The 22046-nt window shown below is 35.3% G+C and overlaps 1 protein-coding gene across 1 annotated transcript in view; it reads left to right on the top strand.

Moving 5' to 3' along the window:
- The window catches only part of CEP128 (centrosomal protein 128kDa), a 132088-nt gene that overhangs the window by 53208 nt on the left and 56834 nt on the right, over positions 1–22046 (top strand). The window contains exons 14-18 of the mRNA XM_009319514.1: positions 7–173; positions 4914–5078; positions 9169–9345; positions 12479–12538; positions 12933–13125. Of these exons, the coding sequence (XP_009317789.1) occupies positions 7–173; positions 4914–5078; positions 9169–9345; positions 12479–12538; positions 12933–13125 (762 nt within the window). The remainder of the gene's footprint in view (positions 1–6; positions 174–4913; positions 5079–9168; positions 9346–12478; positions 12539–12932; positions 13126–22046) is intronic.

Genomic DNA, 22046 nt, shown 5'->3' with positions numbered 1-22046 from the left:
CGTCAGCTAACAGGCAGCTGAAGATGGAAAGAGAAGTTCACCAACAGGAGTTGGCAGATCTTAGATCAGAGTTACAAAATGTTAAAATCAAACATGAACGAAATGTTCAAGAGCTCATGAAACTCCTTAAACAAGAAAAGGATGATGCAGAGGCTCAGATTAGAATGCTAAAGGTACTTATTCTGAAGAATTCCAATGTCAGACTTTTTTTTTTTCTCTCCCTATTGAGTGATGAAGGTAATAAAGCATGGGCTTTAAAACATGTAACTCACATTTTATTGCAGGTCATCGTAAAAGTTTTTAAAGTTCAGGGTAAAAAAATGTAACAGTAACGGTTTTAGGTCAAAAGCTTTTCTTAGTTCAAAAGTAGTGAAATAGGTATGTCTGTGATCAGAACAGAAGGAGATATATGAGACTGTAGTGTTTTAATATGATTTGATCCTTTCTTCTTCAACTGTTATTTTTACAATTATTGTCACGGTCCTATTAAAGAACTTGCAATATTTCAGAGATGATGCATTTTTGTAAATATTTAAATTGCATGATGCAGAAATACTGTCATTGTATCTGGAAACACTTGCAGAATGTGAATAGTGATAATGTATAACACTTGTTAAGGTTAATTTTGATAGTTCTTTCTATTTCAAAGGGTGTTTAGAATTTCTAATTTCTGTACAATTTCTCAGAAAAGTGACTATGTTCATATAGTAAATGATGAAAATGAAATATAGCATTTTATTCATGAAGAAACAAGTTAATGTCTTTAGTTTACATCATTTGCTCCTGATTCAATGCTATTGCATTGGAAAGAAAACGAGCATTTTAGTGGCTTTAAGTGGTCTGAATAAAATTGAAAAGTTAAGTTGAAGTGGTCTAAACTGTACAATTAACTGTCAACAGTTGTATAAGCTATACATTTCACTTTTATTGAAGCAATTTTGATTACATGGTTAAATAGATATGTAAGATAGTATTTTGTATGTCCTAGTAATAATCATTTGTATATTCATATTAATGGCGGCAGTAGTTTTCCAGATACATTGTAAATTACCAACATATTTTGAGTGCACTTCTGAAGCACTGTAAATACATTTTCTACCTTAGTCCCATCAAATAAAAAATTTGCTCATGTCAAAATTCTACCAATTTAATCATAAAAAGCTATAAAATCCTTATTTAAAACTTAAGTGATTCATGATCTACTTCATCATAAGTAATGTAACCACGTTTATTTCCTTTCTCTTCTCACAAATATGCAACTAGTTAAAAAAATGCGTATTTTCCACATTTTTGTAGTTATGAATTGATGTTACTTAGAAAAGGATTGTTATATAATATATCATTTATGACATAATAATTGACAATAATTCTTAAGCACTTGGTAACACAGAAAGCATTTAATGAAGATAGCAATAAAAAAAATCTGGATGGTTGTTAGTGGAAGGATCATTAAAATCAAAATATTTTGACAGCAGTGCTTAACATTGGGGACTTAATTTGTAATGTGTCTAGCGTTATTTAAATTATCTGTCCAAATATGTGTTTTTCCTTTGATAATGACATTGAAACTAAGACTACATTTAATATCAGGGGGAGAGAAGGAAAGTGTATTCTGGATGGTAGTAGTCAAATATGAGTTGATCATGGCTATGTGTTCCTCTTCTATGGAAAGGTCAGTCTTACAGTAAGGGCCTTGATATTGGTACCGATTGTTGTACCTAAACAGAATATTTGAAAAATTCATTTCCTTTCATTTACAGTGCCATGACTTTCCCAGAATCCTTAATCTACATACTTTTTTTTTTTTACAGCTTTGTGTCTCTGAAACAGACAAGAGCAGAGGGCTTGAGGGAGAGGAATTTTGTAAGATGTTAGGGTAGGCAACTTTTTTTAGAAGTACACAAAATGATAATGCACAACATTCTCTTGAGTCAAAGACTGTAAGTGCAACAAAATAGATAATCCTATCCATCTGTAGGAAGAGTTGATAAGAACGTCATCGTGCAGGTGACTTGGTTACTTTTTGTCTGAACTCATCATTACATTGCAATTGGGTTTCACTTCTATGGACATATTTTTCCTCCAAATTAAGGTAAACTTCATATGCATTTTATCAAATTGTATTTAAATATTGTGGTTTTAGGGTAGAGTTTAGGGAATCCAACAGAAAGGTGGGGGTTTTTTACCTATTATCCTTTTTTTCAGGCTGGTAAGTTGTTTTGTTTTTTTGTTTTGTTTCTTTTTTTTTTTTTTGCCTAGTAACCAATTGTCTTTTACTGTTACAGTAGTAATCCTGACCTTATTTATGCCTCAGCTTTGTCCAACCTTTGTAACTGCTTTTGGGAAAGAACGTTGTTGTGGCTTAACCTGGCAGGCAGCTAAATGCCACACAGCTGTTCGCTCACTCCACCCCCCACCCCCCACCCCCCCGCCCCCGAATCGGGGGGAAAAAAAGTATAAAGACAGCTTAATAGGACAGAAAAGGAAGGGAAAATAATAATAATGATAAAAGAATGTACAAAACAAGTGATGCACAATGCAATTGCTCACCACCCGCCAAACGATGCACGGCCAGTCCCTGAGCAGCGGCCCCCCGGCCAGCTTTCCCCCAGTTTATGTACTGAGCATGACATCACATGGTATGGAATATCCCTTTGGGCAGTTTGGGTCAGCTGTCCTGGCTGTGCCCCCTCCCAGCTTCTTGTGCACCTGCAGCCTTCTCAGTCGGTAGAGCATGGGAAGCTGAAAAGTCCTTGACTAGCGTAAGCACTGCTTAGCAACAACTGAAACATGGGTGTGTTATCAACATTGTTCTCATCCTAAATCCAAAACACAGCACTGTATCAGCTACTAGGAAGAAAATTAACTCTATCCCAGCCGAAACCAGGACAAACATACATAACCCTGTCCAAAGGTTGTTAATGTTAAAGTCTTAAAAATAAAGGTCAATTGGGAGAGACTTGGGGAGTAAAGGGAAATTTAAGACATTTATTAAGACCCAAAGCCTTAAACTTAACTAGAGGAGGAATTTTGATGAGTTACTTTCAGGAAATCAAGGGTGAATAGCCTTGTGATTACAGGACCAACTGCTGCATAGATCGTAAAAAGAAGTGACTTTTGACCCTTACTGTTCTTCCCTTTCTTGCCTCCTCTGTATAATACTTTCTGCTTCACTCTTGTCCGGCTTTCTGTAGTGCTGCACTGGATTTAAAAATTGTAAAGTAGTTAAGGATTTTTTGGGGTAGTAGGGGAGGTACCATAGGAATATTGTATGTTGCAGTAGAACTGGAGAAGAACATAGGATTTTGTACGAGATGTCAGTGTTGAGAAGGATCTTACTGTCTCAGTACTGAGATTCTGATGCTTAAGCTTTTAATTCTGTTTCTGCTAGAACATCCTAAAGGATTCCCAACCAATGTATCTGTAATGTCTTTTTTTATTATTTAAAATTATAGATAAACTAGGCATAGGAAATTAAGTGGTTTGCTTGGTGATCCCCAATCAGCTATGTGTTCAGAAGTTCTGAATCTGTCCCCTAATTTTACTGTATGCCCTCACTTGCTTTAAAAACATCCTTGTTCTCTTAGAATAATGAAATACAAAATATCCTCGTGCCTGACAGCACTTTCAAGTATTAATCTTTAATGTAAGATTATATAAAGATATGTATCTATACATATGAAATTGTGTATATATGTGTATTTCTTTTTGAATTGTTTTCTATACATATAGCAAGTGGGCATAGTTCTTTTTTTCTTGAAGATTATCAGATGTGGAAAATGGGTTCAATTCAGATCAATTAAATTATGGTCACATCTGCCTTGTCCATACTGGAAATTAATAAAAATTAACTTTCTCCATTGTGTCTAAAAGGTAATATGAGTGAGGAACTTGGTTCTTGGATTGTCTCCATCTGCATAGACATTATAATACAACTACGTTTAGTAGGAACTGAAAAGTTGGTTTTATAAACATACTCACAGAAAATGTTTTAGGCATTGCAGTCGTGTCTTTGTGTCCATAAGTATTTGTGGACTTAGGACACCAAAGTTCTTTCTCAGAATTGTCCTTCAGAGGAGCTTTTGTTCTGTTAGCTCTGGTGTCTAAATTAACTTGTAAAACTTCTCTCCTTACCCTCTTCCCCATAAAAGTTATATTTATAATATAATTGGGAGAATAGAATTTTTGCTTTTCCTCAGAAAGGATTTACTCTGCAGGTTTATTTTTGTGTGTAACTGCATCCCACAATTTGTCTAATATGAAGCTGGTTTTGAGTAATATGTGTGTAATTTCCTTCTTTGTTTTGTTTATTTTTTTGCATTTTCTAGATATTATAGAGCATTTCTCAAATGTGTCAGTTTCAGTCAGTTATCTTTCCCACTGGAAACCAGTATACTTTATTCACTCACCTATTTAGGGCTTTCAAGGCCCTTAAATTTGTTTTCTTCATTTTTCTCTGCAGTGTTTCCATGAGTAGCATTAAAACCACACAATTTTAGAAATTAAAAATACCAAATCTTTGCAGTTATTTCCTTGCAGATATAAATTTAGTATTAGGTCCTGAAATGAAATGATAGTTTTAGACTTTCTGATGCCAAATTTTTTCAGTAATGGAAAAGTTGCATAAATACTGGGCTTCTTAAGGTGATGTAAGCTGATGAGTGTAGCAGAGTTGAAATGCAGAATCTGAGACTTCTATTTACTGCTTTTAAAACACTGTATGGTTCTACAACTCTGTGATACATGTTTTCCATGTTCAGATAAGTGATTGCCCTTAATATAACTTAAATGTGAAAAATTAAATACAATTATCCTTCCGTAGTAGCTTTCCACGGATTTGAAACTCTACAGTCTGGGAATGTGTTACAGTAACCCATATAGTGACTTTGTAATCTGTTTTCCCATACCATCAGATGGAACTTGTAGAAGAGAAAAACTTAGTCAAGACTCAGTGTCGACAACTGGAGAAGATAAAAATGGAGTGTGATAAATTGACAGAAGAATTAACCCAAAATGAAGAGGAAAATATAAAACTCAGGCGGAAATGTGAGTTTGTAAAACAAGAACTGGAGAAAAAGGTAAACTTACCTGATTTTAACCATGATTCGTCAGTGTCTCTGCTGATCAATACCTAAAATAAATGATGAATTATAGAAATAGATGGTAAACTTAAAATACAAAAAATACATGTACATATTAAAGAATATACACAGTCATTCTGTAGTACACAGTTTCTATATAAATCAAAGAAGGCAAAAGTGCTTTGGCCGAGTCATGTATTGTATCCCTCCAAAGATTTGCTAGTACTATTTAGGAGTAGAAATATAAGTCCTGTTGCCTGCCATATTTCTAATATAGGTAACTAACATGTTTAACCAAACACTTCTAGTTTTCTTTACGTTTTCTTAAAGTTGCAGTGCACTTATGAATAATTTAGAGCTAATTTGAAGTAGATAAGCAATGTAAACACGGTAAAAGAAATTCTAAATAACTTGATGAAAATTATTTTCTGCTTGAATATTTAAAACATGGCAAGTTTTTCAAGAAATTAGCATTCTTTTCTTGTAGTGGCATTGTATTTCTAGAGATGGATGCTGTCTGCCAGCAATTCTTGTTGCGTAGCGTTCTGATTATTAATATTTACTATCAAATACTAATTTGCACTCTCACAACCTGGAGTTGTCAGCCTTTCTTTTCAAATATCTAGTGATAAATACAGAGTTGCTGAAGAATTTCATTTTGTAACTCCTCTTTCTGCTTTCTTGAGTTCTACATTTTTTCCATTATTGTTTCCACAGCATTCCTTTTTAATGTTTTTTTTAACATGAATGTATTTTACATTGTGCTGGTTTTATATCTTAAATTTCTCTTCCTGCAACATTGTGATTTCGGATATTTATTTCTCTACATGGATGAAGTTTTACCTTCTCCAGTGTAAAGCACATATCTGTCAGTATTTGATTAATTCATATTAAGACAACATTGAAAATGATTGTTTCTAATCTTTGACAAATTTGATTTCCTAGATTAAAATTAAAGAAAAAAAACAAAATTGTGCATCCTGCATGAAATTGGTTATAAATTTTTCATGATATCGTCATTTTTAAAAAATTTATATTCTAGCCTCTAGCTGGAAGGTTCTTGCTCTTCTATGTCAATTTAGTAATTTCTCATCCTTGTGAAAATAAATTTTTTGATATAGACATTTATATTAACAAGGTACAAGAGGTTTGTTCATTCATTTCACGTGGACCGCTGAATACTCATCAGATAATTCTTCATTAGCTCAGTAGTTTCAAACTATTCAAATCTGATAAGAGGCTCACGGATATTGTAGATCCTTCATGGCTTTTCAGGTTTTTCAATTTAATTTTCAACTAGTATTCTGTTGTTATAAATGAAGTGCACAACATCACTTAGGTGTTGAGCTTAAAATCTAATGGGCTTATTTTGAATGTAGGTAAAGTGATTGTTTGGAAATGCTATTAGTTCCTTTTTCATACTGCTTATATTTTCAGCATATATTGGCTGGCTGTCAGTCAGTATGCTGTGATTACTAGCCCTGAGAGAAAAATGTTGGGGTGGGTTGGTTTTTTTTGTGGGTTTTTTTTTGTTGTTGTTGGAAAGTATGGAATGAGAAAATCTTAAACCTGGCATTTCTCTTAGCTCGTTAAACTAACAGGAAGTGCTTTAAAAGCTCAACTTGTCAGACTAATAAAAAGTACCTAAAATGAAAATTCAAAATGTGTTTTTTCTACTGAAAATCTCTAAGCTGAAAAAGAATGGAGGAGCTTTTAGGCACACAATCCTGTGGTCTCAACCTCTGAAGGTAAATGCAGATGGAGAGTTCACTTGATTGCATTAATCGGTTAACTTAAGAGAATATTTACTATTGCGGTTTTATTGTGGATTGTTAGAAGGGCTGTTAGGATGGGGGAAATGATGATATTACCTCTTGAGTAATCTCATACTAGTTGTCATATTGTGGTATTGCAGAAGCCAATTGTGTTACTAAAGAATTCTCTCTTCCTTTTCCACACTTCTTAAACTTTTAATGTCATTCTGTCCTTAGTGCAAATACTAATTCGAAGAAACATAGGTATTATAGATAGCTTGGATTTTAATTTTTTTTTCGTGAAAGGTGAAGGGGCAGAGAACAATGGTAAAATTTTCTGTTTCTTTTCCTTCTGTGCACTTCTGAGTTATTAGTGACTTCATTTCTCCTGTAGGCTCTGAAAGTAGAATGTTGAGGAATGCTGGCACACTCAGAAAATCAAGCAGATGAAAAATAAAGGAAAAAATAATGAGTTATATACTCTCTTTTAGTCATGGTCTTTGGGAGTGAATTTTGGCATGTGATGGACTGCGTTCAGTGAATAATGAGATAGCATAGCATACTGACACTGGAAACATATATAATGCAATCTTATTACCTTCAGAATACTGATCTAGATCAGAACTGCTATTTCAACTCCCATATGGATAGTGCAGAAATACTGGAGCTTGTGCATATTAAAAACTGTGATTCCTTCAGTTTGAAATAGCTACTGTCTAACTCAAGTATTTTTGTGAAATGAAAAAATCAGGCTGCTTATCAGGTATGGCTTTTTCACGTTTGAAGGTCACCTATATTAAACTCCACCTATTTTGCTAATAGGTGTAACACCTATACTTATATATATATATATATGTATACAACCTCCTGAAAGGTTGTATATGAGGTTGTAGCAAGGTGGGTGTTCGTCTCTTCTCCCAAGTAGCAAGTGATAGGACAAGAGGAAACGGCCTCAAGTTGCACCAGGGGAGGTTTAGATTGGATATTAGGCAAAATTTCTTCACCGAAAGGTTTGTCAAGCATTGGAACAGGCTGCCCAGGGAAGTGGTTGAGTCACCATCCCTGGAGGTATTTAAAAGACGTGTAAACGTGGCACTTATACAATCATAGAATTATTGCGGTTGGAAAAGACCTTTAGATCATCAAGTCCAACCATTAACCTAGTACTGCCATGTCCACCACTAAACCATGTCCCTAAGCACCACATCTACACGTCTTTTAAATACCTCCAGGGATGGTGACTCCACCACTTCCCTGGGCAGCCTGTTCCAATGCCTGACTTAAGGACATGGTTTAGTGGTGGACTTGAAAGTGTTAGGTTTACGGTTGGACTTGGTGATCGTAAGGGTCTTTTCCAACCTAAATGATTTTATGATTCCATATGTATCACATTCACAGAACTTGTATGTTAGAAATTACCTGGCTCCACAGTGGTATCTCATGAGAACAGGGTATGAAGATTTCCAATAAATACAGTTTAAACAATTGCACCTTGCCATTGCAGAGGTCCATAATTAATAAATTTTCAAAATTATTATTCTTGCTTTTCTTGCCATTCTCAGTGCACTTGCACATACTGAAATGTGCCTGTCAAAGTGTTTACCCTTTGCTGCGTTACGTCTTCCTGATTTCAGCAGCAGGCAGGTGTGAACCAATTTCACTTCTTCTCACAAGATAGTTTTGTTACATTAATTACAATGCATAATTCAATATATTGTATAACAAAACTGCTGCTGGGTTCAGTTTTACATGGTGGCTCTATTATAGATATCGAGGAAGAGAATCTGAATTTTTTAAAAAATATGTAACATATTTAATGATCTTTCTGACATAGGATGATAACATAAAATGCTTTACTCAGTGCCGGTCACTGTCCTATGAGATATTCTTTGCATACTTTTTCTTTGAGAACACACTGACTGCCAATACAGATTTCCTTCAGGAATCTGTTTTTGTGATGACAGAGATTAGACGCCTGTAACTGGTTCAGGTCAAAAGATAATAAGGGGAGTATTTGTTGAGGGCTCTCTTTCTACTTGTGAAAAAGAAGACATGATAGAATGTCTGGTTTTGACTCTGAAAATAGGCTCTATGATTGTTGGGTTTGGATTGGTAGCAGTTTCTTCGTAACTGATTTACAGGAGAATAAGGAGAATCAAGAGAGGAACTTATAAGTACTATTAAAGGTATTATTTTCCATGGCAAGGAACTGAACTCAGTGCATGAGTGAGTATAGTGTGATCATAAGTTTGAAATATATATTGCTAATGATGTATGTTATATTATTAGTGCAATAATTTATCTTTGTTTTGTTTTTTTCTCTTTCACTCTAGGATAAACAGATCAGCAATGAAGAAGATAATTTGAGAAGGATGGATGAGGCCAGACTGCAGTTTAAGGATCAGCTGTGTCACTTAGAAATGGAACAGAAATCCATTCTCACCATGATAGGAAGTGAAATTGATGCTGCTTGTGAAATTTTTTCTCGGGACTCCATGGAGAAATTCAAAGTAATTCTAAGCTTTAAGTATGCTGCAGATTTTGTTATTTTCTTAATGAAAGTTTGTAGCAGAATTTGTATGTTTTGTTGTCACCTCTCACTTAACTGGTATAGATAATTTATGGATAATGGGATTATGGATATTTAGCTGGTACAGATGTAGATTGCTAGATATTAGAATGGGATACTATGAAGATCTGCCCATGTGTTAATCGTTACTGCTTTCTTTTGCCAATTTTTTTTTTTGTGAGAAAAGTTCTCCTTTTGTTTGCTTGTGTGAAAGGACCTTACATCAGCCAGAATTTTGAGGCAGGTTTTTCTAGACCACCTCCTTAGAGGTGGGAAGTCCCCAAGAAAGACATAAAAGGCTTTTAAAATCGGGGAAAAGGAAAGAAAGAAAGGTTTATTAAAAATTCATTTAGATGCTTTGTTTTTTAATTAGAGAAGTAAATGCTGGAAATGAAAAGAGTTTATAACCTCCTCTTTTGTGGAGCAGGTCCTTGTCTCCAGAAAACTCAGACTCAAAGTTTCAGGAAAGTTGTAGCTTGCTGTAACTTTTTTTTTTCCCCACTCTTTTACTACTTCTTCTGCAACCCTTGTCTCCCATTAGCTTTTTTCCTGAGCATTCTTATTTGCTCCCCAGGGACAGAACCCTCTCTTCCTCCCTCCAGATGATTCTACATGACTAATCCTCTTAAATAGACATTGCACACAGCTGAGAATAAAGAAAACAGTCCTACTCAGCTTGTCACCATGCTTACTGGCATTATGGGAACTTATACCACAAGTGCTTGACGTGGTGGCTTTTTAGCCCTAGCTGTAATTACAGAGTACACTCAGATTATGCCTTTTTTGTCTTGCTATTTAAACAGAGCATGCTTTTTACTCTACAGTTTCTCCTCACCTGTTTTGTTTGAAGGTGTGGAGAGAAGTCACTTTGTTTCAGCCTTTTAGTATGGTTGTGCCTTTTTCTCCACTTAACCTGTGGAGTTGGGATGTTGCAGCACACAAACAGATGAGAATTCTAAGAAAATGTATTTGGCAAACAAGCTTTCTCCTCTGTATACTTACAGATAAGTGTCTTTTTATTAAGTCTTTGTGATCTGCTATAGTTGCCAGATTCTTGATCATCGAACCATGCCTTCTTGGACTTGCTTCCCACCTCCTGCAGAGTGTTTGTCTTCTGGATAAAGTTTTGCTGATCCCTGTTTTCACAATTCTCCTTATTTATCCCCTTTAACTGTTTATCACTGGCAAACTTAAAACAGATTTGAATCTGAATTTTTGGCTAGACAGGTAATGTGAAAACAAATGTTACACAGTTTTGTGGTGCCTGATCTGAAAATCTTTTTTTAAAAAGGTAAGAAGTTTCCTTTGTTAGATTGTTCCTCTGCCCAGTACTTTAGGTATTGCCAAGGTTTCTATAAGGTTTCAGTCAAGTTCTTCAAGAAGAAGTTGCCACTGCAACTGAGGTGAGCAATAAGGAATTTAATGGATAAATACTTGTATTCAGAGAACTTAAACTCCAGGCTTAATCTTCCCTGATGAAAAATGTACTGGATTTTTTATAATCACCATGTACTGGTGTTCTAAGGAAAGAATTCCACATATGTTGTTCAGATTTATTTTTCCAAACAGTCTTTTGTTATAAGAAATCTTATGCTTGCAATAACTACGCCAGTCATGCTTAAACTATAAATGGAATACTGCCACCTTTGAATGTGGTTGCACAGAATGAGGTTTGCTGCCATGGAAGTCACAACTTTCAGGTATGCATTGCTTTGTGAGGTCATGGTCAACATACCTACTAAAGCATTTCTTTTCATCTGTGTCCTTATGTGGTGATAATTTTCTCGTAAAACGTATGTATGTGCGTAATTAGATGGTGCTGTTCAGGCACCTTTTGGTCTCAGTGTAGTTAATAAAGCCCATATAAATACCTCTTAAAGAAATACACCAGTTACAAAAATTTTTGGACTAGGACTAAAAGTACATAAAGACTCACTGAATTGCAAAATATGGTAAATTAAAAGCAAGCAAACTAACAAAACCCCCACAAAAACTTCAAATTAGAGAAAGGCACAATGTAGTAATCATGGGATAGGACTACATGAAATAAAGGATGAGCTGGACATATGGTTAATAGTTTACTTGATTTTAAATAGATTTCAGTTGGGAGCTCTGTGTATGAGACTTTTTTTCTTCCCCTTGTGTATCAACTCAAAGTGGTGGAAAAAAAAATCAAGTATCACTAACTTTTTAGTAAGTAATATGGATAGCATGTATAGAAGTACCTTTAAAACAAGTTTAACATAGTTCAGTTTGAATGCAGAAAAAAGACATATCACATTTTCTCACTGTATGAAGTATTAATGAAGCATTCAAGCACAAGTTTTTCTTTTTATCCACTTAGTGAAGATTACAGTTTTCTTTTTATGCCTATCAAATAATCAAGGCAAGTGATTTGTCTTTTTCATGAAAACACTAAGACCATCATCATGAAGCATAACTTAAAGATTTTGGGGGTGTGTCATTTTTTACTTTTTGGTAAGACATTTATCATGTTGCGCATAGCATTTTTGTAGATATACTGATAACAGTTCAATGACTAACAACACCTGGTTCTGCTACTTCCGGTTTATGTGCAGCCACTGTTCTGCAGAATGGAGGAAAAAACAGTTGAATGACTTTGAAGTTGGCCTTTTCTTAAGAAATAGTCATTTTAAAGTAGAGTTTTGATTGTATTATTTGGTAATATTATGATATTTTCAAAAAAGGACATACAGTTTCAAACTGAGAATATACACCTTGATGCAGAGATATGTTCTGGGGATGTTTGAAACGTGTCATTGTAGTGATTCTTAGGCGAAAACTATACAGATTCAGAATACAACTTACTATCATTGCAACTTACTTAAGTTGCACTTTTAAACAAAATTTGTATCAGTGAGTTTGCATAACTTGCTTTTAGATGTGACTAATTTATGGTTAAATAGTTCTATTAAACCATTTACAGATATGACTTCCAAGCTGGATTTTTAGCAAAGAATACTGAATTTCCAGTAAGCAGGAAAGACTCTTTCTCCTTTCTGCGTCTAATTCCCATTTTTATGCCTATTTCTTCCTCCCCTACTATTCCATAGGCAATATCACTTACACCAACGGTGCTGAAAGATCCTCATCGCTGGTTAGCAGAAACAAAGGTAATAGTCAAACCTCCTGAAATTTTACTGAATAAGCTAGTATCCAACATTTATAATCATTCAGTTGAAAGTGTATTTGAAAAGGCACTTAAAGGGGAGAAGGAAAAATACAAAAGCATTCCTTTGGCAATAAATAAATAAAAAAATAAAAAAAATCTGTGTATTCCTTCTTCACAGACAATTATCAGCCAAAATATATCTGCCTTTTGAGACTCTTTGAAGGTCAACATTATGTCCTCTTAATATATCTGAATGTCCCTTTTTATTATTATTACTCAGTAATAGATACAAATGAGTAGTCTGTGACTCCAAAGATAAGTGTAACTGATCAAATTATGTCCTCTTATTTTCATTAGAATGCTGTACTTTTTATTGTCCCATTTTTTTAACATAGACTAAGCTTCAGTGGCTATGCGAGGAGGTAAAGGAGAGAGAAAGTAAGGAAAAAAAGCTGCGACGCTACTTGCTGCAGAGCCAAGAACAGCTCAAGCACTTTACACAGATAAAGGAGGCTGAACATCAGTCTCTCTTTAAACATATGAAAAAGCAAGAAAAACTTTTGGAAGAAGTTCACAGAGAAAAAAGAGGTATGTTGCTAGTTCCATTTTTGTTAATAAAAGGGAGAAAGAATTTTAAAACTCTACTAATTATAATTCCTATGGCACATTCAGATGCATTTTATCAAGTAGTTATTACAAATTCTAATTTGGTAATGTGCTCGTGATAACCAAGACAACAGTTAGGTTTTTTGTTTTCCCTTCCTGACAAAAAAGGCAAATGTAATCAACTACGTTTCAATCCAGTACAATGGCTGAATAACACATGAATTTGCAACATGGGTAGTGGATATAGACATTTTTCAACTGTACCATCTGAGACATTCCACGACCCGGGCAAAGAGGAATTACACAAGAGTCTGAAGCAGCGTTGGTAATGTTGCTTTTATCTGCCAAAAAGAAAGAGCCCAAAGCAGTCCCAAGTGCTGTGCAGTTACTCCCTTTTGCTTAAATTGTATGTAGAAAGAACTTTGGCAAATTTTCTTCTCATCCCTTCTTCTGTATTGCAAAATGGAGTAAGAAAAGCTTTGGTTCTAATTAAAATGAATGACATTGTATATGGAATACCACATAAGAACAGTTTTCTCCCTCTCTTGGCATGTAATTCTTACTCTGGAGTGTTGTGTGCCGGGCTTGGTGCTAGCATCCGTACCGTGTATGCTTGTCATGAAGGGGAAATACTAATCAGATTTTACTGTGTAAAGTTCTGATACGGATGGACCTCATTGTCCCCAGCCAAGAGCCATTTTTTAGTCTCAGCTCAGGTACCTGTAGTTTAGTATTTTATAGTTCCCTGAAGATTAACTTTGAGCAGAATGCTTTTAGTAGAGGAACACGCTTTCATCATGAGCTTATTACTCTAGAGTCTCAGGAAGACAGGAAGATAGGAAGATCTCAGTCTTTCGTCATTCTGCTTTTCATCTGTGTACAAGCTCATTTATACGGTATTACTTGTAGCTTAATTAAACACATTATTTCAATGAAGAGTATTTTTATAGTAAAACCAGAGCATTATAGCAAACTTGGAACATAAACAATTTACAGTGCACCTTTATTTTCATCCTTAAAACAAGATTATTTTTTTTCTGCTGTCAGAAATCAATACTTTGGTTGTTATAAACGATGTGAGAGTGGATCCTCGTTAAATCCAAACTTAGGTGAAGTGTAAAATTTTGAAGTGTAGGCTTGGTCTGGGTCAGGAAAAGTCCATGCATGTTATTGACTTGAGTCGAGTCACTAGCTCTTACAGTCTGTTCGTAATTTATTGGTGAAGTTTTATCTTCAAAGGTGTATCTTATTTACTGGCATTACTGCTTTTGGAAGACAACTCTGCATCTTTACCTTTCTGATGTTTAGAAGCTTCCTTTAATTTCCAAGAGGGGATTTTTATTAAGTGCCAAGAAAACTACTTAGAAATTGTGCACTGTGTACTAACGCATACATGATGGATCTGAGCAAAAGCAGAATTAACAGTTATCAATGCATGCCTTTGCCATGGTCCCCCACAGCATCCTTCTCTCTAAATTAGAGAGATATGGATTTGATGGGTGGACTATTCGGTGGATAAGGAATTGGCTGCATGGTCGCATCCAGAGAGTAGCCGTCAACGTCTCAATGTCCAGATGGAGATCAGTAATGAGTGGTGTCCCTCAGGGGTCTGTACTGGGACCCGTACTGTTTAATATCTTCATCAGTGACATAGACAGTGGGATCGAGGGCACCCTCAGCAAGTTTGCAGATGACACCAAGCTGAGTGGTGCGGTTGACATGCCAGAGGGACGGGATGCCATCCAGAGGGACCTGGACAAGCTCGAGAAGTGGGCCCGTGTGAACCTCATGAGGTTTAACAAGGCCAAGTGCAGGGTCCTGCGCCTGGGTCGGGGCGACCCCCAGTATAAATCCAGGCTGGGGTATGAAGGGATTGAGAGCAGCCCTGCCCAGAAGGACTTGGGGGTAGGCTCTATAAACATTCCAACAGGCTTCTTGGGGTGGCTCGGCTTTGATATCAAGGAAGCATTGCAAACTTCTTCATGGCATCCACAGGTAAGTCCGTTTAGTTCATAGGCACATTTACCAGGGACTGAGATGAAAGTTGTGTGGCCTATTGGTCTCCACTCAGCATAAGAAAGACACGGACCCGTTGGAGCGGGTCCAGAAGAGGGCCACAAAAATGATCGGGGGATGGAACACCTCTCCTATGAAGAAAGGCTGAGAGAGTTGGGGTTGTTCAGCCTAGAGAAGAGAAGGCTTCGGGGAGACCTTCTTGCAGCCTATCAGTACTTAAAGGGGGCTTATAAAAAAAGATGGCGGCAAACTTTTTAGCAGGGCCTGTTGTGACAGGACAAGGGGGAATGGCTTTAAACTAAAGGGGGGTAGATTTAGACAAGATATAAGGAAGCAATTTTTTACGCTGAGGGTGGTGAAACACTGGAAGAGTTTGCCCAGAGAGATGGTGGATGCCCCATCCCTGGAAACATTCAAGGTCAGGTTGGATGGGGCTCTGAGCCACGTGATCTAGTTGAAGATGTCCCTGCCCATGGCAGGGGGGTTGGACTAGATGACCTTTAAAGGTCCCTTCCAACCCAAACCATTCTATGATTCCATGATATTCCAATAATAGTAATAATTGGTGATAACTTTCTGTCTCTAGGTATCATTGTCTAGAAGCATAATGGTAGAATAAAAAGCACAATATAGCTAATGTTGAGAATTCCATAACCAAAGGAACTGGAGCCAGAAGTTTTTATATGAGAAGAGAGGAGGAAGGAAATGTCATATGAGGTTAATTCTTGGCATTAAGGCTTAACATTATCTCAAGACCTGCACTGACTGTTTTGAATGTTACTTGTCCAGTACATGCACACGTGTGTATGCTTGCTCACACTCTTCTTCTAAGGTACTGTCCCAGCAGAAGAGCAAGTTTCTGAACGCATCAGGAAAATGTGGATAGCTGGGAATGTTACAGATGGAGCTAGAAGGAATGTGATCAAAGGAAAAAGAGATGAAGCCAATGCATGAAAATGATCACTGAGAAAACAGGCTAATTGACACAGGGTCCAGGGATCAGAATTTCCATATTGAAATAGATTCTCCGGTTCCACCTCTTTCATATAAAATTTTGTTGGAGGATCTAACTAAGCCTGAAAAAATGGAAGGATACCTGGTGAGGAGATTGTATTTTGACATCTATAAATGGCTGGCGTTAACCTGACCTATGGAGGAGAAGAAAGTACTTCTACTGAAAGTTTGCATGTAGGTAAACCTTGAGAACTATTAACATGCCTTATGGCTTGATATAATTATAAATGTCATCTGGTTTGCATCTTTTTATGTAATATGTTAGACTACTATTTGCATACCTCACTGTGTCATGGTACGATCTTTCATTGTATTCTGTTATCTCAGTTTCTGAAGGAAGGTACCACCTCTCAGGTTTTCTTTTCTTGTGTTTTCTTTAAAAACGTTGTTCTGGCCTTCATTCAGGACTCAATACTGATAAAGATGAGCTAATTTTTTTTTTGTCAGACAGTAAGTACTCTCTTTAATCATTTTGTTAGTGGTCATTTTGTATTTAGACTGATGTAGACTCAGATGAGTAAACTTTTAAGTAAGTGTAGTTATAGCTTCTGGTAGCTGGCTTAATTATTATTGAAAATGTGTTGTGAAATATTGTAACAAAAATAAAACAATAGCAAAACAACAATAGCAATAAAACATAAAAGCATTCTTGTAAATATTTTATAGAACAACGCAGGTTATTTGCTTTACAAGAATAGTAAGATCCTGTCAAGATTTTCTTCCTCCACTTATAAAGAACTTTGAAAGATAACATACTTTGATCTTTCAAGCTTGAATGTTTCTGTTGTTATCCTTCATTTGTTTAAAATGATAGTGCCAAGACCCTGATATAATATTAATAGTGTTTTAGTGTTCTTATATTTGAATAATTATCTGCTAAGTTGATCTCCCTGAGGCCTTATTTGCCTTTTTTAATCTAAGCGCATAGGAAAGAACGCAAACCTTATTTAGTTTTTAATTCTATTGTACCTAATTTGGTTTAGGCTTTGTGGAAAAATTCACAGCCTGCATTTAAATTTCAAACCATAGGCAAAGTTATCATGGGAAATTATTAAACTGAAAAGAGTGGTAAGAAGTAATGCTATTCACTGAGCACAAAAAATAGTATGTAATCTCATACCTTCTATTTATAAGGGCCATTCCTTTGTTTCCTACAAGTATGCTCAGTTCCATTTGTTAAATGACATATTAAAATTTCTGTAATTCTAAATACATTTTCTCTTCTTTCTACTTCTAGAGGCGGATGCTGGTTAAAAGTAGGTAAGAAAAAGGAAATAACAGTTACATAGTTGTTAAAGTTTTTCTATGTAACACAAGACAGTAAACATGCTTTAAAATTCCACAAAATACAGGTTGAGAAATAGGACTTACAAAAAGATGACAGGATGCTGACAATACAGGCCAGTGTTAGGTTTAAGGCCTGGGGTCAGGATACATGCACACGCTGAGGATTCAGAGCCACATAGGTGTGAAGATAGCAGCAGATGAAGATAGGTAACTTCGACTGCTGTTGGTGGATTTTCCCAAAACATCCTTCTTGCTGTCTTCACTTAAAAGTATTCATAAAAGATTTTGTTTTCTTTATTTCTGATTTAAACAATTAATAGTAATGGAGTCTACTATTTTATAGGGAAATAGAGAATCAGGAGTGTTCGTAGGTAACTATCCAGCACCTTATTGGCTCTTTACACTCCGCCTTTTCTTAATGAGATATAATTTGAAACCTGGTCATGTAAGGTGGTGGATGTTGGTTTTTTTGGTGTTGGAGGAGGGAAGCAAGTACTTCCATTTACAAAGCCAATTAATTGTGTACACAATTAAGAATGGGCTTCATGTGTGCAAATTTAGGATTCATTTCATCACATTCTAATTTGATTAGATCTGATAGTCAACAGGTTTTGTGGATACAGATGAAGTTATCATGATTTGGCCCAGTACCAGTGTATTTATTTAGCTTTAGCTGCTGTGGTGTCACAGGCCTTCCAGCAGTAGGTCCTCTACTCTTACTAGTATTCAAGGCTTGAGAATGAACATTTACTGAGGAGTAATTAGAGACAAGGAAATAAAATACAACTGAGATTTACTACAGGTAATCTGAGCCCAACTTCCTGGTATTTCATTCCTTTGATAAGATAGCAGGTAGTTACCAAATAATGGATAGATGTAACAGAATACATAGTATGGCTGTCATCTGTATAGCATTCAACATGAGACTATGTAGGAAATGGCTAATGTAGGCATGATGATTAAATATAAGAACTATAAATTAGAGTAAGGAATGTGCTAATCTGAGTGACAAAGGGGTAGTTATTGAAAGGGATAGTTAGTACTGTTTCATAGACGTTGGTCTGTAGACTCACTTTTCTTCATGAGTGCGCTTAGTATGAAGAGTAGGAATATGATAATAAAACTTTGAGCCTTAGAAAATTTGGTGGCTTTGTTGGTACACAGAGGAAGTGGAACAGCCTTGGGATCATTTAATTTCATTTGCCTGATGCCAAGGAAGGAAATCTTATGTATTATTTATTTTTACCACTTTTTATACCAATTTTGAATTTGAAGCTGGAATCAGAAATTCATAATAATGTTCTCAAAAATTTGTTCAATGTTTGTGATCTTTTTATTAATGCACTAAGAAATAGGCAGGTTGACTTGGTATTCAATACCATTTTCTTGTGCCACTGAATTAAATGACAGTGCATGTGACAGTGTATGCAAGAATAATGGACTTACAATCTACATGTGAATTGAATTCATTTGTTTCACAGTCATGTCAACATAGATTGTTCTTTTTAATTTGTAAACTATGGCCTTCATTACACTAAATCAGTTATTTTTTGTAAGTGGGTAGAAGGTAGAGGAATAATAGAATGCATGTCCATTAATGTGATTTCTGAGTACTATTATTCATGAAGTGATGCATTTAAATGTTTATAAAGGGGGTTTTTATTTAAAAAAAAAAGTTGCAAGACAAAATATGGCTATTTACATTTCTTGGGCAAATACTCTTACATACTGAATAAAAAGCCCAGTTTTAATTATGACGCAACTAGTTGAAAGTAAACATGTAAATAGTTTAATGTATAAATGACTTAGACATGAAAATTGGAAAAGCTACTTTCCCAAAGGAAAAAAGAAAACACGGCTAATAGCAGGTGTTAAGCCGAAAGGAGAAAGCAATGAATCAAAATGACAAAGTTTAAATTAAGGAGACAGAATGGTGGTTGGTTTTTGTTACTTAAACATAAAAAAATGGAAGAAGTACTTACAGAATACTCAGACACTCAGTAATGAAATTATGGGCAAAACCCAGGTACAGGAATAAAGCAAATGAAGGCAGAATGGATTTACTCTAACTGATAAAAAGACCGTTCACTTTTTTTTTAATATCAAAGTATACTTGACAGTATTGCTTAATAAAATGGATTTTCAGTCAAATTTGGTGCAAATGGATGAAAATATTTTCTGCTGCATTTGGAATGATGTAGACTTTGGATGGAACATTTTATCAGAAAGACTGATTCTGTGAATATCCATGGATGTGGTTGACTGTCCCCACCAACACAAACCACTTGTCTGAGTACTTAATATAGTTTAAAAATACTCCATTAATTTAAGTTTGCATAAATCAAATTATAAAAACAAGATAGAGAAAGTGTATTCTCAAGAAATTAATTTGTTGATTTCCCTTCAATGGATCTCATATTATAGTTTATTCATGTTTTTTGGTGGGCAAGAATAAAAATAGAGATTTATGGTGGACATACCAAAAGTAGGTAGGATGAATATTTAAACTGCTTTATTACCAAACATGTTTCAGGAAGTTTTATAAGCTTAAATAGGTCTTCTAAAACTCTTAACTACGTAGTCTTTCATCTTTTCCCTTCTTCACCGAAGCATTTGTAAATATCTAGGATATTGTAGGCTTTTGGATCCTCCTCATGAATTTCTGTAGAAGTGTTAACATTATCACAGTACTACCTGTGGTGGTAAACTGGCTGTCTACGTGGTATAATCCTGACAAATACAAGTAAGCTAACATAAAGATTCATGCATGAGAGAATAGTGAATGCAGGAAAGTACAGTCATGTAGTATAGAGTTTCAAGATTGTTTACAGAGTAGCAGAAGTTTCATAGCTCTCTGGTGATATATCAAGATTGGCTGCAGTTGTCTTCCCTTCTTGATAAGCATATCATCCTGGAGAGTTGAGAAATTCAGAAGTCTAGCAATATTTATAAATACCTAAGAACTGAAGAGGATGTGGGTTCTGATTTCAGGTTTGCAGATTTGTACTTTGGATACAGTTCACTGCTTAACAAGTTATTTATCTAGCATGCCACCCAGTGGGATATTTCAGTAAGTAACAATTTAGATAAAAATTTCTTGGATTTCTCCTCTTGAAGTGATTTTGATCGCATAATCAAATTAATTTTAATAGCATTGTACTAAGTACTCAATATTTTAACAAAGTGAACGAAGGTCTGAGGAAATAAAAGGTATAAATTCCAGTTTCTTAACCAAGTTTCATTTGCATTCTGGAATCACTGAGCATGCCGAGGTGTTCTTACAGATCTGTTTCAAAATTATTTCTTAGATCACAAGGATATTATTATTATTACAGAGAAATGTTTGAAGGTAGGAAAAACAGTGTCTTCCTGAAATGCCCACAAGACCTGGCCCAAATTTCTTTCATTCATCCAATTTTATATGGTCTAGCCAGATTGAGTAGTCTGAAAAGCTTATCATACAAATCAGTGAAAGTCTATATTTGATCCTGGGAGCACCCATTGGTCTTACAGACTTAGATTTGCTTTAGTTGCTGGTTGGTTTAGTCAAAAGAAAGTTATCAGCTCTGTCTCTTCATCAAGTGTAGAACATAAGCATTTTTGGAAAATATAGTCAAGATGGTTGCTACAATTTTATTTTTATTTTCCACAAGGAAAAAATTTCCATTCATACCCAAACCCCTTAAATCTTTTACCATGTCCACGCTCTCTAAATCTGTAATCAAACTGTATCTCATGCATAAATAATAGTAATTAATTTTCTCTTTGGTGTATGACTGAATTCTTAATTTCTGATCATGAATATTTTTAGCATTTTATTTTGCCAGCCTTAGCTCAGAAGGATAGATTCAACTGCTTGGGAGCTATTATCTTGGAACATATCATGCGTATTTCAAAAATATATATTAACTAGATGAATAGCATTGACTGAGCTCAGGCCCTGGCCTTATTTACCTGTGTGTGTTCCTTTCTTGATCTTTCCATCTTTGTATTGTGAGATTTCACGAGCTTTGGCCATATTTGTCAGTGTGCCAGAGTATTTATAATCTTGAATTTAGTTCTGAAGACAGCTAATCCTGTGCGTATATAGTGCAGTTAGAGTAGCTGATTAAAAGAAAAAGCAACATTAAGCTGTAGCAATCTTTTTTGTTTGTTTGTTATTGCTTAGATCCCTTTAAAATATTACAGGTATTGTAATCTTTTAATTGAAGGTGTTAAGAGTATGTGGGTTTAGGTAACAGATATTAAATGCTTTAATATTTACCTTCTATACAAAAGTACATACTTTTCTCTTACATTAAAGCTCGCTTATACTCGGAATGACTCAGAGAGGAAACTTAGTATAAATAGATTCTGGAATATAGCTCTTCCAAGAAAATCTTTCCAAGAAAATCTTTCTTGGAATATATTGAAATATATATAAGCTAGACATGGTGTGGTATAGCAGTGAGACATGGAGTCTGCACAGTTCTTTTGTTTCAGGATAATATACTGCTACTTCAGAGAAGACATGGATAGTCAACAGAAAAATGTTGTTTAGCAAAATAAGACCTGATGTGTTTGGCAAGGCCACATCCGTTCTTTTT

The sequence above is a fragment of the Pygoscelis adeliae genome, unplaced genomic scaffold (assembly GCF_000699105.1).
Source record: "Pygoscelis adeliae isolate BGI_AS28 unplaced genomic scaffold, ASM69910v1 Scaffold71, whole genome shotgun sequence".
Classification (NCBI taxonomy): Eukaryota; Metazoa; Chordata; class Aves; order Sphenisciformes; family Spheniscidae; genus Pygoscelis; species Pygoscelis adeliae.
The sequence above is the reverse complement of the archived record's forward strand: the minus strand, read 5'-3'. Positions and strand labels throughout refer to the sequence as shown.